Here is a 19,072-nt window from a genome sequence, read left to right as displayed (position 1 = left end):
TATATATATATATATATATATATATATATATATGTACTTTTATGCATAGAAAAATGTCCAAAATAATGTTCACTTGATGCCAACAGTCAGGCTTTCTAAGTGGTAGGAATTTGGGTAATTTTTCTTAAATAAAATAAAATAGACTAAAGGCTGAGGAAAACAAAGCACTGGTTGGGCTCCTTGGCCCAACGTCTCCAAAGCAGGTCGGGGCAACGTCATTAAGGTAAGAGCTAAGCCTGCGTCCTCTGGGGTGGGGACCAAGTCTCGGGAAGGTGAGTTGGGCCAGGGAGTGTGGGATGCTCAAGCAGAGTCACAAGTCCTGTGCGTCCCGTGTCACTCAGAGCCAGGGTCTTCCTGGGAAGGGATCCCCTCAGTGGTCTGGGCACGGGGCGAGAACGCAGCCTTCCTCCCTGGGTTTGTCCACTTGGACCACAACAAAGGGCCTTTGTGAAATCCAGGCATTAGGTGCTGGGGGTGTTCAATGTGCTTCAGAACGGAAGGCGTTATTACTCACAACCTGCAGCTTGTCCAAGGATTATCTCACGGCCAGAAGTATTTAGAGACCATTTTTCGCCTTAAAGGATATTAGTGTAAATGAAAAACTACTGTCTCCTTAACCGCATTATTGGCACATGAATGGAAAATATTACCCCCGATCCTAAGCGGGAATGATTTCCCACTCCGGGGTACTCTTTTCAGGAACAGCAAATGCTTTGTAAGTAAAAATGAGCAATTTGTGGCAAACGTAATTTTAATGGTAATCTCTGGCCTTTATTTATTGCTCTTATGATTATGTAACAGATCAAAATGTATTATATTCTATTTTAACAATATATTGTACAATACCAACTGAAGACATTATGTTTATGTTCCTAAAGATAGCCAATCATTAGAACCATGTGGGGAGCTTTGAAAAAATACAAATTTCCAGACCCTGCCCCCCCACCCACACACACACCTGGATGGCTAGAAGGCTTCCTAGGTGTCTCTGATCCACAGCCAGGGCTGAGATCCACTCCTGCAGAGGTGGCAGGTGAAAAACCTTGAACAGCCATTCCCAAGGTCTTGGTGAGTGAAAAGGGGTAACCTGGGGTGTCTCTAGTGGCCACAGCTCTCTACAGTTTCCGGTGACTTTAATGAAGACCAAATCATCAAGCTGATCAAATGTTTAGACACAAAACTGGAAGAGATTTAAAAATATATTGGATAGCAGGATTCAAAGGGATCATGCATGGTTTACTGGAAGCAACCAGTAAGATGAGATTTAAAAGAATACATGTAAAGTTGACGTTTAGGGGGGAAAATGATCAGTTACAAGACGGCTGAGACTTGCCTCCATCGTATATCAGGCCATATGAAAAGTCCTGAGGCTCTTAGCTGACCTCAAGCTCAAAGTGAGCCAAGAAGACATCCAATCAATACGGCAGACAGACCCAACGTGAAAAATCTTCCTTCTGCCTCTAAATACATAGAAATGTTGGATAAATTCCCAGCTGCCACAAAAGAAGAAAGAACTGAAAGCCAGAGCAGGCGAGTGGAAGATGAGGCCAAAGGGCCCACAGGGGTCTTCATGGGAACTGGGCCTATTCCACACGGGCTGCATGGGATGGAGACGGGGCCTCAGCCAGCGCCAGATGGCAAGAGTCCAGCAGCAAGCTGGGGCCCCAGGGAGCTGCGTCGTGCATGAAACAGGCTCTCGGAGAGCTCTGTTTGGCAGCCTGGAGATGTGGCTAGAAAGCTGTCCTTCCGCTCAGCGCTGAGTGGGGGCAGGCACTCCTGACCTGGAGCACTAAGCCTGCACCACACACAGCTGTGGAGCCCAAATTCATTCACGCTCCCCACTAGAGAAAGCCACGTTGAGAAGTTGACAGAACACCCTCCTCGGCCCGGTGGCGCCTGTGGGGCTGGGGCGGGTGGGAGGAGACACTCAGCAGCCCTGCTGTGGGCTCCGTGGGGTCAGAGGTCACCTTATGCACACGTGCTTGGGGGGAGGTGCCGGTGCAGCTGCAGTGACCTTCCATTAGCCCTGCAGGGGGCTGGGGGCACTCACTTGTAGTTGTCGTCTTCCACAAACTTCTGGAGCTCTTCAATGTAGCGCACGGACTTCAGGTACTTCTGCACGTGGGGCAGGGTTGTGAGGTGGTCTGGAGGAGGAAGACAAAACCCAGGGGCTTCAGTCTCTCCCCATCCCCAGGCCCCCCATGAGAAGCTCCTTAGGGACTGAGACATATATTCAGTCTTTCAACAGTTGCTTATGATCCCTTAGGCCGGGCCTGTGCTGGGCTCAGAGGGGTCCCTCAGGAAGTGCCCCCCAGATGGCAGGGCCACAGACACCACACCCTGAGGTCACCACAGTTCCTTGGCTGGGGAAGGATGGGTCTTGGGGGAAAGATGGCCTCCAGCGAGGTGTGTGTGCCCTAAAACAGGTCTCCACTGGAGTAACTGGCCAAGCCTCCCATGCTTGCCCAACCCTGTGTGACAAGAATGCAAGAAGGAATGGACGCCATCCAGCCTGGTGTGCAGGCCCAACCCAGATCCTGGCACAGCCTGAGAGTCTGGCCCACGGGCTGGAGCTGCTGCACCCTGAGAGGAAAGGGAAGGGCCTAGACGCTTGAGCGCCTCTTCTGTGCCAGGCTCTGCACCCAGTGATCTCTAGAAGCCATCTGCCTCAGCCTTTGCACCTGCCTCATTTCGGGCAGTAAGATGTCAACTGCACACAGGAGGAAGCCGTGGCGACTTGCCATGTCACACTGCTGAGAAGTTTTGACCCCAGGTCACCTGCGGCCTCGGCCACACTGCCCTGTCTCTCTGTCCCGGGGTGACTGACGTCAGGTGCCCTCCCCAGACCGTCACAGTCACTGCACTCTTTCTGAGGGGGCCGTAAACCCTCCGTGATGCGCTCTGCCATTCGTTCCCCACAGGGTGGGACAGACCAGTTAAGGAGAGAGGTTGAGGCAGTGGAGGACGCTGTGGAGAGGAGTGGAGAAAGGGTGGGAAAGGGCCCTCGCTTTCCCGGGGGTGGGCGGGTGCATCCGGGTGCCGCGAGGAGCCCCTGATGGCTCTGCCTCGTAACTGTGAGACTCTCAGCAGGTCATTCTCTTTCTCTAGGGCCTCGGTGTTCTCGTCTCTGAAATGGGGATAATGACCCCTGCTTCACGGAGCTGACGATGGGGAAGGGGCAGGGGAACATAGTGGTAGTAAGAGTGAGCATTTCCTGAGCTCTAATGAAATGCTGGGGTGGGCTAAGGGCTCTGCACAGTCATGTCCCCATCTTTACTATGAGAAAAGTTCAGACTTAGGACAAAGTGACTTTTCAGGAGGCGGAGCCAAGACGTGAACCCACATCTGTCTGACCCCAAAGCTGTGTATGTAATTGCTCTGCTGGCCAGCAGGACCAGTGTCGAGGTCCTTGAGTGGAAAGGGCACTGGGAACACAGTCCCCTCCCTGTTCCTCTGGGCAGAAGAAGAGCTGGTCTGGAAGTGCGGGCGCTTGTAGGGGCGGCACTCATGAGCGGACCTTTGGCTTGTGTGGGCCCCCCTGCAGTGGCCTTACCACATGGAGGCTGTTGGTTTCTCCCACCCTACGTACTGGAGGTGGTGTTGCTCTCTTCCTTGTCCCGCTTTGCTGCTTCCAGACTTTTACTCTCCCCCATCCTGTGAAAACCTGCTCCAAGGAGGCACACTCCTGCAGCTCGGCCACCCTCCCCCACTTCTCTGCTGACTTCTGCCGCCTGACGCCCTGGTCACTCAGGCCCATTCCTGGAGGGCCGGGGCACCTGGCTCCCAGTCAAGCCCCATCCCCCACCATCCACGTGGATGGCCCATCAGCATTGCCAGCAACACCTCCTCCAACCATCTCAGACGCCCACCATCACAGTCACCCTTTGGATCTGGTCACGTGTGGCAGAGCCTGGCCAGTTGTTGACCAAGTCATTTCCCCGTTCCCTCTAGGCCCGCAGCTACGTTGCATTCCTGGCCTCCCTCGGCAGAAGTGATGAGCACTGCGTGCAAGTCTGGTCCATACTCTGGTATGATTCTCTCTCCTTCTGCATCTTCCAGCTGGATGTAGAGGTCAGTGGAGGACTCGGGGCCATGGGACATGGCAGAGCCACGAGATAGAGGAGCCCAAGTACCTGAATCTGCTTGGAGGAGAGCCACCCAGGAGGTGCCCACAAAGCTCTTCATGAATGAAGGACCTGGGCTCTGCCACTCACTGGACGTGTGACCTTAGACAAGTGACTACACTGTCTTCAGCCTCAGTCTCCTCATCTGTGATACAGAGATGGTAGCATCTAGTTTGCATAGTCTCTGAAGATCAAACATGCTTATAAAGGATCCAGAACGTGTTTGATACTCAAGATATCAAAGTGAAGAGCTTTGTGGAGACTACCTGGTTTCTAGAGCTTTCTCACTGATAAGGTGCAGGACCCAAATTTCGGTGATGTAAGATTTCACAGTTCCGACAACCAGGAGTACTAACCGTAGCTGCAGGAAACTTGTAAATCCGCAATTATTCGGAGAATATTGTTCATCTGATTGGATCTTTGTTCGTTTTCCATGATGCTGCCTGAGGCAGGATATGCAGAATCAATGTAGATTAAATCCAGAAGATAGATGCCTAAAATTAAGGAAGATATTTAATGATGGTAGGTGTTCACCATAAATCAGAACAAAATGGCACAAAACAGAACTGCTGTGCTAGAAGGTATAGGGTGACATGGAAAAATGTGGTATGATTTGGACTTCAATTCCAGTCCTGACTACTAACTCTTCGCACAGACTGCTCAACTTTAAATCAAACATCTGAGCAACCACCAAAATGAATGCTGGCAAGATTTTAGCATTTCTAGTTCATACACTCTGCAGCAACAAGGGTTATTACCTGTAACCCAACTGGAAAATAACAGGACACGAAAGGGATGAATGAATGCTTGTGTTTTTTACCAACCACTGCAGTTTAATAGGTCTAAGTTGTCATATCCAGGAGAACACTGTCTGAATTCAGTTTTTCATTTATTCACTTAGCTGTGTGTCTACTTGTTTATCTATCCGTCCACAGATACACATACACACACCCCAAATCATAAATTAAAGAACAAAAGAAGAAATCGAAAAAGCAACCGTCCTTGGTACAAAGAACTAAGGCTAGACAGAGAATTCTCCCGAGGGTGCTTAATAAGAAAATAACGTGTGATATGAAAACATTGCTGTGATGGGCCAGCGCGGAGCCTCAGCATGGTCTCATGGCATCACCCCAGGGGGAATTCGGGACAAGCCACCTGGCCAGGGATGAGAAAACAGGACTGGCTGTGTGGTGTGGCCCAGCTGACTGGCTTGCTGCAGGGTCGCACTTTAGTCTCTCTGGAGATGTGCATGGACAACAGGTGACATATCCTTCCAGCAGCCCCCCATGAGTACTGCCGCTACACCGTTAATATTGGTGGAGTTGAGCAGGAGTAGTGATGTAAAGTAGAATTTAAGGCAGAAAACATTGAACAAGGCAAAGAGGAGTGATTGATATTAAAGAAAGGCACAGTGGATTGAGAAGATCTAATGATAACTAACTTCTATGCATAAAGCAACATTGCACCAAAATATACAAAGCAAAAAAGTGCCAAAAATGAAAAGTGGATTCAAGAAAGCCACAAACATGGAGGGAGCCTTTGGTATGTCTCTTCGAGAATTTGTGTGTGTGTGTGTGTGTGTGTGTGTGCACATATGTATGTACATACAAAATATACACATGCATCTACAGATATACATATGTATGTGTCCATATATAAATGTAGTATTTAAGTAACAAAATTAACAAGCTTGGTGTTATATAAATAAAAATATAATCCTTTTTAAATACTCATGGAATGCTTACAAACACTGATTATATGCTAGTCTATACAAAAATGCTCAATAAGCTCCAAAAAGTAAATGTCACGTTATCTGCTCTCTTTGACCTTACAGTACATCTAGGATTTAACAATAAATATAGAAAAAATTCTAACCATTTGTTAAACACACACACACACACTCATAAGCAACTCTCAGGTCAAATAAAAAACAAAAAAATCTAAAATAAGAAATCTATTCAAAGATAATGACAATAAGAACACTACATATCAAAATTTATGGGATCAGACCAAAGTGGTAATCAGAGGAAAATTTATAGCCTTGAAAGTTTACTATTAAACTACTAAGAATGATAACAAATGTAATTAACCAGGTACTTAATATTAAAGCTGTAGGTTTTCTGCATGGCTGGACAAACACTGCACTGACTTACGCATTCATTATGTTATTTGTTCTTATAAAACCCATTTTACAGAGGAGGAAAAGGAAATGCACAGAGGATGTTTAACTCGTTCCAGGTCACATAGCCGGTAAATGATGGGGATGGGAGCTGAACCCAAGCCTGCCTCCGCAGAGTACATGCTTCCTGCCATCGCAGTGGACTGCTGGTGCTGGATACCATGAGTCATTCATCCGCTTTTAAAATAGCTACACATTTTTACGGGAAACTGTTAATCACAGAAACATATGCTAGCACTTCTCATAGGAATCATTTCCACTTCCCTTCTTTTTAGTGGCACCATGTTTCCAAAATTTTAAACATTAGAAGTCATTTCCCTTGTATAGAAGCTCCAAGTTTGGGACATTTAAGTCCACAGATTTATTACTTCTCGACCTTGTTTTTCCTCTCCCCTCTTAAAAATGTGACTCAGCTACCTCCCCAAGGATTCAGCAATGGCAATCCCGAAAATCCCATTAACGCTTCAACCACAACAAAAAGTACCCCCTAGTGCTGAGCATGAGGTGAGGGGATAAGGGACACGAGGCAGTTTTGTTCCAGAGGCCAACGTTGTGCAGACCCGAACGCAGCTGGCTCTGAGCAGCAGAGTGAACCTCAGCCCGGGAGCAGGGTCACCAAGGAGCAGGATATGGGAAATGGGAGAGAACTGACGCTTCCTGGGATTTGCTACAAGACGGGAACCTCCTCCTCTCCTCTCCTGTGGTCCTCCCATCGACTCCATGGGGAGGTTAAGGAGAAAACTAAAGTTCAGGGAGATTAAGAAATGAGCCTGAGGCCTCACAGCGAGTGTGTTGGATTTGAACCCAGGTCTGTCTGGCTCCAGTGCCTGTTCCGACCCACTCACCGGACATGAAAAACACACGAGGAATCAGTTGCCTTTTCTCAAATAACACCCCTGGCATGGAAGGCTCACCCTTTTCTGCCCTGTGAGGACCACGGCTGGCCCCTCTGCATCCTCTCAGGTCCTGGCTCTGCAAACAGAGGCCAGGAGAAGCTCGCCTTCGAAGGGGCCGAACACCATTTCCACCCCGGCTTCTGTCTGTCCCCTCGGGGCATGGGGAGCTCACTACTTCATAAGAGCAAACCCCACTGTAGAGTGTTCATCACCCTCCTCCACAAAACACCTATCTGTTCCCCTGACCTGAGAGTCCAGGCCAGGGCCACCACATGTGAGGACGGAGGGGACCTCCCAAAGGAGGCCTCCTGGCCCTGGCGGCCGGGGCAGACCCCAAGCCTCAGCGACACCCGGACAGAATTCCCATATGAACAGCCTGTCACTCCCAAAGCAGCAAATCTACAGGTAATACTGCACAAATCCAGAGAAATCTTCCCAGTATTGTCATTAGCCTGTAACTGGAAATATTTAAAAGCCTAAACCATGATGAAATCATTAGAATAGCCACCTCCCACTTGTACTTGGCCAGAGCAGCGCGAAGCCTGACACACAGCACTCACCACAGCCACCATTAGATACTGACTGGCCTCGTTCATGTATCTACTGTCTGATTCCCCCATCAGACTTTATTAAAACCCCTCTGAGGAGGAAGCGTCCTGTTCCACAAGCTCAACCCCAGTGGCTGGAACAGAGCACACAGGAGCTGCTTGGAGAACATTAGTTGAAAGAAGGAAGGTATGAATGAAGGCATACTTTAGGCCACAAAATAACCTTACAAAGTACATCATTACCCTCGTTTCAGAGCTGAAGAAAGAGACACGGGGAGTCAAGTGATGATTATAATAAGACTGAGCACTTACTGTGTTCCAGGTCCTAAACTAAGAGCTTTGCCCTGTTTGTTGATTTGCCATAACCATGCTGTTATCAGGGAGGTTTTATCTCTACTTTACGGAGAAAGAAGCTGAAGCTGAGAGCGCTGCATTGCTTGTCTGAGGTCACACAGCTGGGAAGTGGCAGAGGCAAGATCTGAACACAGGTCAGTCCAGGCTGCCATACTGTCAAGTCCTTCTTTGACCCCAGCTAGATCCCCTGGAGCCTGGCAGCTGGTGAGGCAGGATGGGGCACGGCTGACCCCACAGGCATCCAGGCCATGGCTCTCCCTGCTTGACACCCCCTTGGGGTCAACATTCTCCAGGAGGGCTGACGACTACATGGTGGCTGCACCGTTCACCTCCTCCCCGTGGCCTCCCTGGCACCCATCGTGACACATCTGTCCCAGGTCCCATCGTCAGCGGGCCCACCATGGCCTGGGGGCCCTGCCAGCTCTGCCCCGTGACACACAGCTGTGGTGGAAGTGGGAGAGCGTGGGGCTTGGAGCCAGGAGACCTGGAACACTGGCTCTGCCGCCTACCAGCTGGGTGGCCTCAGGCAAGCCTTTTTGCCTCCCGGGGCCTGTGTTTCCTTGACTGTGACTGGGGATAATGATGTTGATTGTGAAGTCTCCCGGCCCAGGGCCTGGACCACTGAGGTGCCCGTGAAGCTGAGCTGACCCCGAGCCTGGCTCCATGGCGAGGCCCCACTTGGAACTGGAGCCGGACGCCCGTGGGAGAGACGCACCCAGCCGGGTTTGCCATAACTGTGGATGGCGCCCAGATGCTGACCACGTGCGGCCACCTACCTCAGACGACCAGCTCTGGGAACTTCCATCTGGATTGAGACAGCACAGCTGGGATGTCTCAGCTCCCTTCCTTTTACACAGCGTTACTGCGGCAAAAGACACTGTGTTGTTGGCCTTGTCAAGACGGACAGTAACTGGACCAGCTACTGGCCCTGGCGGCCATGAGGCTGAGCAGTGCCAGGGGCTGGAGCTGGACTGGGAGGTGCAGACGCATTGGCGGAAACAACCGTAATACTAACAGCCTGTCCGCAACAGGAGAGGCTGGCCTTGCTCGTACCACAGCATCTCACCGCAACTGGCGCAGCACAGCACACTAGGTGCCCTCATTTCTTCATTTGACAGATTAGGGAATGGAAGCTTACAGAGCAAAAGTGACACATCTAAGACCGTACAACCTACAAGTGGGGGAATCAGGATTTGAATTCATGCCCGCCTGACCCCAAAGATTTGGGACAGAGAGCAGTGCTGAAAGCTGGGGGCTGGCAGTCCTGGCTGGCACAGGGACAAGGGTGCCAGAGTCAGAGCTGGGGCTGCGAGGACCCCTCCCGTGGCCTGCCACCCACCCGAGGACACGGCTGGCAGCCGGCATCCACTCTGTGGCTTGCCTGCCTGCAGACTCAACCTCCTGTGAGATGGACAGCTACCCAGAATATGTTCTGTCCCCTCCTGCCACACCCCACACAGGGCCCGGTGACACTGCTGTGGCTACAACGGGGGTGCCAACCAGCCTGCCGTGGTGAGGCAGAGAGCCCCGGGGCCGGGGATGAGCAGCCTTCCGCTGGCTCTGCTGTGGATGCCTCCCCAGCTGGGTTGGTCCCAAGCCCAGGGTCATGTGGCCAAACCTTCTTCCTGATGGTGAATCCAGGCCCCCCGCCAGGGGTGTCCACAAGACACCCTGGCCCTGAGGAGGGAGTGTCAGGCTGACAAAGGAGGTGCTCTCCTGAACAGACCCTTCTCTTAAGCTGAGGGACACAGGCTCCGTGGTGCAGAGCCTGCTTGAAGCTGGGCACTCCCAGTCTCCCAGAGCCAAAGCCCGCGGCTGGCACCGGGCTTCACCGCCAGCCCAGAAACTCACTGCTCTCTTGTTTCTCCCATCGTCACCCGTCTCACTTCCATCCCAAGTCTGGTTTTGGTTTTTCTCACACAGCTATCTATTTATTAAGGAAAATTCTGCTGTGTTGAGGGGAAAAAACCTTCCACAGCATAAAAATATGCCACATTTCCATCTTATGCTTTCCATTTTCTTTCTCTCTTTCTTTTAAAGTTTGAGATGAAAGATTTTTTCCCCATGTTCTCCTGCTCTGCTTTGAAAAGATCATTTTCAAACTTCAGAAATCAGGAGTGCTGGCACCCGGAACTATACTTGTGTGGTTTGATCACATAAACGTTTTCTTGATAAATTCCAAATGGAATAACAGAGCAGCAGCTCATTAAGGTTTTGTTTTTGGTCTTGTTTTGTTTTTTTTTATGAGAGTGCAAAGCGATGCCATCGACTGCAGAAGGAGATCTCAGTGGGTGGCTCACGCTCCCTGTCTGATGCAGAAGACTGAGTGTTAATTAGTGCCCGTTAATTAGTATCAGTTGTGTAAAACAGGGACTTCAGAACAAATCCTCATCTAAAGAATATTATTCCTCAAGTGAAATGTGTTGGAAGCTGGCTGACACTGAGACAAACATTTCCCAGGTCTGCAGAAAGGGGGCGGGGCCAGGCAGTCACACCTCAGGTGGTCAGAGGCCATGTTTCTTAGAGGAGCACATGGCCTCCTGTTTTTCTTGGTGTTGGGGCCGGTGACTTACAAAGGTACTGAACAAAGCCTTGCAGCCCACAGAGAATCTCCTCTGGCTCCCCGAGGTCAAATGAGGACACAACCACAGATTTCCCCCCTCTGCCCTGGGGATTACCTGGTAATCTACAGGGGCAATGGGATGTCCTACTGTTTGCAAAGGTTCTCCTAAGAGCTGTGGGATGGTGTAGCATGTGCTGGTATTCTGACCAGCAGTAAGAAAGGGCATAAGGAGAGGGCATTAATCTGGTGATTATTATTCGGCTTGTTTTGTGCCAGACACTGTGCTAAGTAAATTACACGTACTATCTAATTTAATCCTTCAACAATTCTATTGGCAGTGGAGAAGAACCTGGTACTTTTTGTCTGCCTAACATCTATTCCCAATTCTTTTTTTTTTATTTTTTTTATTTATTCCCAATTCTTTTGGAAACAGCCTTCACTTTTCCTTTGGGGGAAACCATACCTCCCATACTTGTAACCCATGTGGTTTTGGTAGGTCTGAAGCAATTTCATTCCATCCCCTGCCCCAGGGGTAAAAACAAATTTTAAAAACGAACCATTTGGGAAAGGAAAAAAACACTCCAAAAAATTCAGAGATGAAAGAAGGAATTAAAATCACAAACTATCTACATATAGGATGCAATCAAAATCACATAACTCTGCTCAGAGAAAAATTCATAGTCTCAAATGCTTATATTAATAATTCAGAAAGATAAAAAAGAAATGAACTTAGTGTTCATTATAGAGAACTAAAAAGAACAAAAGAAAGTAGGAGAAAGCATTAAAAATATAAAATCAGAAATATTTATCACTGTAGAGTGATAAATAAAACTGAAAGTTGGTTCTCTGAAAAAGTCAATAAAGTAGACAATCTTTGGTATGTATGATGGAGGAAAAAACAAAAGGTAAGAACACAGATGTGCATTGTTAGGGTTGAGAGAAGGGATATGATTTCAAATATGGAGGAGAAGTTAAAATAGTGGTAGGTGCAATTTTTATGCCAACATATTTGAAAATGTAGATGAAATGTGTGCTTACTAGGAAAATCTATCTTCCCAAAATTGTCTCAAGAAGGGGCAAAACCTTCAACTCACCAAATAAAGAGGAAATATTAACAATATTAAGAAAGATACCATGATTAAAAAGTACATTATCCAAATGGTTTTATGGACCCATCCATTAAACTGTAAAAGAAAAACCGAATATTACTTAAACTGTTCCAGAGCACAGGAAAAGTCGGAAATATGTGCAGTTCTTTTTATGACTCGAGCATAACCATTATATCAAAACCTGACGGTCATGGCATAAAAAAGAGACCAATATCATTGAGAAATAAAGATCCAAATAAAACGTTAGCAAATAAAACTCACCAGTGTTCTAAAATAATAAAAACAGCAAATCAAATTAGCAGTATCTTGAACCAAACATGTTTACTACAGGATTGCAATGGTATTTCAACAAATGATCTTGAGAGATGCTGAAAAGTCACTGATAACTTTAGCATCTATTCCTGATAAAGCACTAAGCTAGGAACAGACTTCCTTAATATGACAAAGGATGCATGGTAGAAACACTAACACAATCTTCTTAACGTTGAATTCCTATTGAGAGGAACAAGTCAAGAATACTTGCCATTCTGCTATAATTTAACACTATTCTAGATGCACAAATCTATGAGCTAAGACAAAGAAATGTGGTATAAACATTAAAGACACATGTAACATTGTCATTATATCCAGGTTACATAATTAGTCACCATATTAATTATATAATTAAGTAATCTAGGATAATCAACTGGAAAACTATTACAACTAAATAACAGAGTTAAGTTCAAAGTAAATATACCTAAATCACTAGCATTCCTTTTTTTATTAAAAAAATTTTTTTGACTTCTTTATTGGAGCATAATTGCTTTACAATGGTGTGTTAGTTTCTGCTGTATAACAAAGTGAATCAGCTATATGTATACATATATCCCCATATCCCCTCCCTCTTGCGTCTCCCTCCTACCCTCCCTATCCCACCCCTCTAGGTGGTCACAAAGCACCGAGCTGATCTCCCTGTGCTATGCGGCTGCTTCCCACTAGCTATCTGTTTTACATTTGGTAGTGTATATATGTCAATGCTATTCTCCCACTTCGTCCCAGCTTACCCTTCCCCCTCCCCATCTCCTCAAGTCCATTCTCTGTGTCTGCATTTTATTCCTGTCCTGCTCCTATGTTCGTCAGAACCTTTTTTTTTTTTTTGATTCCATATATATGTGTTAGCATATGGTATTTGTTTTTCTTTTTCTGACTTACTTCACTCTGTATTACAGACTCTACGTCCATCTACCTCACTACAAATAACTCGGTTTTGTTTCTTTTTATGGCTGAGTAATATTCCATTGTGTATATGTGCCACATCTTCTTTATCCATTCATCTGCTGGTGGACACTAGGTTGCTTCCATGTCCTGGCTACTGTAAATAGAGCTGCAGTGAACACTGTAGTACATGACTCTTTTTGAATTATGGTTTTCACAGGGTATACGCCCAGGAGTGGGATTGCTGGGTCATATGGTAGTTCTATTTTTAGTTTTTTAAGGAACCTCCATACTGTTCTCCATAGTGGCTGTATCAATTTACGTTCCCACCAACAGTGCAAGACGGTTCCCTTTTCTCCACACCCTCTCCAGCGTTTATTGTTTGTAGATTTTTTGATGATGGCCATTCTGACTGGTGTGAGCTGATACCTCACTGTAGGTTTGATTTGCATTTCTCTAATGATTAGTGATGTTAAGCATCCTTTCATGTGTTTATTGGCAACATGATGTTTTTTTTTTGACTTGAATTATATATATATATGTATACATATTTTGTTTTTAATACAGCAGGTACCACTGTGCCACCAGGGAAGCCCTAGCAGGTTCTTATTATTCATCAATTTTATACACATCAGTGTATACATGTCAATCCCAATCTCCCAATTCATCACACCCCTATCCCCACCCCCCCACTGCTTTCCCACCTTGGTGTCCATACGTTTGTTCTCTACATCTGTGTCTCAGTTTCTGCTCTGCAAACCGGTTCATCTGTACCATTTTTCTAGGTTCCACCTATATGTGTTAATATACAATATTTGTTTTTCCCTTTCTGACTTACTTCACTCTGTTTGACAGTCTCTAGATCCAACATGATGTGTTTTTAAGTGAACAAATCTGGTATGACTGTACACACATATATACACACACACCCCTATGTTGATACACACACCCTATATTGAAATACACACACAGAAACACCTATATTGAGATACACACACACGTACCCCTATATTGATATACACACACACACACACACACACACACCCTCCCTATGGTGAGATACATACACACCCTATATTGACAGGCACACACACCCTGTATTGAGATACACACTTCCACCTATATGTGTTAATATACAATATTTGTTTTTCCCACAACCCCCATATTGAGATACACACACACACCCCTATATTGAGCTACACACACACACACACACACACACACACACACACGAAAGAGAGAGAGAGAGAATATATTGCCCAATCTGTTAACAGCAACCATCTTCAGGGATAGTTTAGGGTTATTTTTTGTTTTATACAATTTTATATTTTTTCAGCCTTTAGCTTTGAATATGTACTACTTTTAGAAATAGAAAAGAGCAAGATCTCTATCTCTCCTTCTTTCTTCAAAAAAGCAAACACTTTTTTGGCAGGGAGAAGGGACGTAATAGTTGACGCAAATGATTTTCCGAGCATTCTCAGCTCCTGTTGAAAACCCGGTCTTTAGTTTTTGATGTAAAGGCCACAAACCTCTACCGACTACCTGTGATCTGTCTCCAGGCCATTGTTCACACTTCATTATCACCTTTGGTCTCCACCTCTAACCCATTCCGCCCTGTGATTTCTCAAACCCAATCAGATCGTACCCTTCCTCAATTTAAAATTACCCAACAACTCTCCCTCTGCAGGTGTTCACAGCTCCTGGGTTCCATCCCTCGCCGCCTTCATCTCCGGGCTTTCCTCCCGCCCTCCTCTCATGTGATGCTCCAGCTGGGTGCGGGCCCCGTGTGGCTGGCTCCCTGGACCGGCCCTCCGCTTCGTGCCTCTGAGCTTGGCAGAGCTCTGTCCACCCCATGCCCACTCGGCCTCCTTTTCTGGCTGTTAGCGGGCTGCTCCTGGGCTCTCAGAGCCCACGCCCTCCCCTCGATTACAGTATCTATCACACACTCTTTGAGGGCCAGGTCTGCACCTTTTCCGCCTCTGCATTCTCAAGGGCCCAGCACAGGGTAGGGGACGACCAAACGGGACGCTGAGTCTTTATCTGCACATATATGACTCTATTCTGGCCACCGAAATCCCACTGCTCAGTGGATAAGAGTGGCCATGGCTGCCAAGCACCCCACTCCACAGCCACCCTAACAGGGTCAGCCCTGTGTTCTGGTGTCTCCAAGCTAAATACCCATATTTCTCAGTGCTATGAAGGGCTTCCAGAGGAGCTAACGTCACCAAAAGGAAACGCAAGATGATTCCCCCAGTGAAAGCTTCGGAAACCTGCCTCATGTTGGGTAGAACCGAGGCTGCCCATGTGCCAAGGAAAACACTCTCCAGCTTGTCTTTCCAACCCTGGCTCAAGGATTCGCTACTGTGCACAGAAGGGCTCCCTGGACGTCCGAGGCCACCAGGATTCCAGCCAGAGAATGAGCTCACGGACGGCTGCTTCAATCACCAAAGTATTTTCCACTTCCCCAAATGCGCTCACGTATCTGTGACCACACTTCACCTAGTCTTTAACGAAAAAATAATGGAGGCAAAGGCAAAACTGTCAGATTTATTCATTGCTCAATGGAAACTGTGTAACAAAACACGACATTCTAAACCTCAATCACCAATCCCTGCATTCTCTGGGAAACAAGCAACAGATTTGTGGAGGGTTAGCTAGATCTAAACTGATTTTCACTGTCTGAAAGCAAATTCTTTTCTGATTTTGCTGAAATGAAATACTGAAAGACTCTCCCTGGGCCCCTTGGGAAGAAAGAAGGCATCCGACTACTAATTTATTTGTGGTTTTCAGGCTCAGGTGTTTTGATCTCTCCCTGCCTTTCTTGATGTAGATGAGAGGATGGGAGTCCCACAGGACTGTCCCGGGAAACCGCTTTCAGAGAACAGGGGCTCCTGTGGCCCTACCGTGGGGGCCATCTCTGTGGGCTCTGCCCTGCTGCAGGTCACACTGGAGACCCTCCCTGGCCGAGCCAGATCCAGCTGGCCCAGGGCCAGCCCAGCCTTTTCCAGCCCTAGGCCATAGTCTCGGTCTGTAGGGGGCGCTACTCCCACGGAGCCTGTGGGCCCATCTCACCAGGGCAGGAGAAGCACACGCCCCCACCAGCAGGGGGCGCTGGAAGTAGTCATGCTGTTGCTAGTCTGGGATTGTCTGTTGGGTGGGATGGGAGGGTGGAGGGGAGCCGGGCTGTCACTGGCTGGAATCATGCGTCAGACTGGAAGGCCCACCCACACCTACTCTCTTTGTGCTACCTGCCCCTCCCCCCACCCCGGCCCACTAGACTGAACGCCCTAGGGAAATGATTCAAAACACCTGACCCCCATGACTCTGGGCTCCTGGTCACCTCCTTGAGACCTAGACCTCTACTCTGGTTGGTTCTCCAGCACCAACTTTCCTCAGTCCTGGCTCCTCCCCTTCTTCATAGCACACAGCCGTTCCAGCAGGCTTTGGGGCCAACACTGCCCTTACTAGGACATTCATTCCTGGCTATACCATCGGAGGGTGGTTTGCAGGGAAGAGAGAGGCCGAAGTGGCAGGAGAGCATGTCTACTGACCAATCAGAAGTTGTGGGGAGCTAGATGGAAGGCGGCAGGTCCCTGTGGGGAGAGGAAGCTACAAGGGCACAGGGTGATGTGCTCAGGGACCAGCCCACTAGGTGATGTGAAAGGGCATTAGTGCTACAAATATTTACTAAGTGCTTCCCACATTCTGGACACAGGGGTATAGACAGGCACGGTCCCTGACCTCATGAGGTGTACTAGCCGGCAGATGCATTCAACAGAGGCATTAGTTACACAAGTAACTTAGGGCACAGAACTGCTAAAAAATAATACTCTAGTGCATACTTACTTTGGGGAATTATCCTCAGGTGCCCATGAGCGACCCCAGAGGAACCAGTGGTGTATGATACAGAGATGGGCAGGTCCCTGCCTCAGTCTCTCCACTCAATTCCAGAGATGCTAAGTAACCTGCCCAAGGTCACTCAGCACAGACATGGCAGAGGTAGGATTTGAGCCCAGGTCTTTGGCCTAGGGCCAACACTCTTATGGACTATGTTATGTGTGTTACTTATAACTCAATACAGGGAGGAGTGATACTGAAACTCGAGGCATCTGTGTTCAAATCCTGGCATTGTCACTTATTTGTTCAGTGTGATCCCGGGTGAGTTCTTCAACTGCTTTCTTCCTCTGGGAAATGGAGACAGTAGCTTCTCACAGGGCTGAGGCGAAGACTCAGGACCTAACGCACAGGAGAGGGGCTGGCGTAGTATCTAGATAAAGCAGGCACTCAATGAAGTGACTTGCAAAAAAAAAAAAAAAAACACCAACAACTTTAAGAGGTGATGGGGTACATACCTGCTTCTGAAAACCTTCCAGAAGAGACCAGACAGCCCCTCATAGAGCCTCCCCTGACTTATCACTAAAACTTTTGTGAATAGAAAAAAAGAAGAAAACCACCCCCTTAGCTAAGACTGATGGACGGCTTTATTGCTGGAACCTAGGAAGAAACTGAATAGACTACGGGCAGATGTAGAGGACAGAAGTTGAGCAAATGTAGACCTTGTCAATGTGTGCCTCCCAGGGCCTGTCCCCAGACTCAGAGAACCAGCGATATAAAAACATGAAAACTTGGGTCAATGACCAGTACACTGCCCAGCAGGGGCTGATCTGAGGGGCTCTAGGACTTTCCCCTCCACCTTCTCACATCCATTTGCAGATGGCTACCCCCAGAAAAGAACTAAAGCATGTCCAGAGGGAAAACCAAATGCCTACTGATAAGCCCCAAAGATGAACAGATTTCACCTTGGTCAAGGACGCATCCAGAAGAAAGAAAATCCAGTAAGGGGCACATGGAAAAATACTGCCAAATAACAGGGGCTGAACTGCATGCAGAAGGGGCTGAGAATGAGAGCACATGTCCTCGGTCTATTCCAGCATCCGGAAGAAGGTTTCAGGACACCTTTTCTCTTCAACACAGCACAAGAAGACAAGGCTTCTGGGATAGGAGAGAACTGTCAGAGGTGAAACTGCAAGAGGATAAGCTAGAAAGACAGATGCATGACATAAGAAAAGAAGAAAAAGAAACTAAAAATATGACAGAGGAATTTTAAAAACTAACATCGGAGGCAGCAAGGAGCAAAATGGGTATTTTGGATACTCACATCAATGATATGGGGGAGCAATTTGGCGAGGTCAAATGCCGAGGAAAAGGGCAAGGGAAGAAAGAATATATGGGATGTGGGGGCCTGAGAACAGAGAGCTGACCCAGGGAAGGGCATCTACCCAAGGAGCGTGTCCCAGGTCCCGGGAAAGAGATCCATCCCTAGACACACCCTGGATAAACGTTTGAATAAAAAAAAAAAGTCTTTCAAAAAAGCAAAAGCAAAAAACCCAAAACCCACCCCAAAACAAAAATAAAACTCCCCAAAACAAAGAAAAACCCATGGAAGTGACCTTGACCCTCCAAGTGAGTTGTAGGGGCCCCTTTTGCTTGGGTCTAATTGAACCTGACCTTCCACCAGAATGACTGTGATGACATACGGTAACTGTCTGTGCAAGTGTTTCCCCGTGGGAGGAGGAGTTTCTCAAAGCAGGAGGTACTGATTATTCATGAAATGTTAGGACATCTGGTGATTTGTCAATTGCTTTCATTTTTTAAGAAGAAAAATATTTTCCCCTAGTGATTATGGTACTTAAGTATAAAGACCCAAAGAGAGGACATATGATTTTGGATGCCATAAAATTTGGTCAATGCACATTTTTTCCATAAGTTTATGGGAATGTTTCACCATCGCAGCCTAAGGGCAGCAGAAGACGTCGACTTCTGGATGCAGTATTAACAGATCACATGTGCTCTAAACCACACTCCCTCGTCAGCAGTCTGTGAAGCCCAGAAACCCCTCCTGCACATGCCGCAGGAGAAAGCAAGCGCTCAGCGGCTTGTGTCACTGTGTCAGATGTGAAGGATGCAGGCGAACTCTGAGAGAGCTGGCTTTTCTGCGGGGCCGTGGGGAGAGGCCACTCAGTCATGGCTGCAACAGCACAGGGAGAGGCAACTCCGTCAAGTCCAGAGTAGGCGTGAGTAGAATGCTTCCTGCAGCATCCAGGA

At 47.6% G+C, this 19,072-nt stretch overlaps 1 protein-coding gene across 16 annotated transcripts in view; it reads right to left on the bottom strand.

The window, feature by feature from the left end:
- Positions 1–19,072, bottom strand: part of RALGPS1 (Ral GEF with PH domain and SH3 binding motif 1) — a 273,494-nt gene that overhangs the window by 48,828 nt on the left and 205,594 nt on the right. For all 16 annotated transcript variants that reach the window (XM_024762460.1, XM_024762461.1, XM_024762466.1 and 13 more), the window contains exons 10-11: positions 4,481–4,618; positions 2,051–2,144 (exon numbers count right to left, since the gene is read on the bottom strand). In XM_024762460.1, coding sequence (XP_024618228.1) covers positions 2,051–2,144; positions 4,481–4,618 — 232 coding nt within the window. The remainder of the gene's footprint in view (positions 1–2,050; positions 2,145–4,480; positions 4,619–19,072) is intronic.

The sequence above is a fragment of the Neophocaena asiaeorientalis genome, unplaced genomic scaffold, assembly GCF_003031525.2.
Source record: "Neophocaena asiaeorientalis asiaeorientalis breed wild unplaced genomic scaffold, Neophocaena_asiaeorientalis_V1.1 scaffold78, whole genome shotgun sequence".
Taxonomy (NCBI): Eukaryota; Metazoa; Chordata; class Mammalia; order Artiodactyla; family Phocoenidae; genus Neophocaena; species Neophocaena asiaeorientalis.
This window is presented reverse-complemented; position numbering and strand designations above follow the sequence as displayed.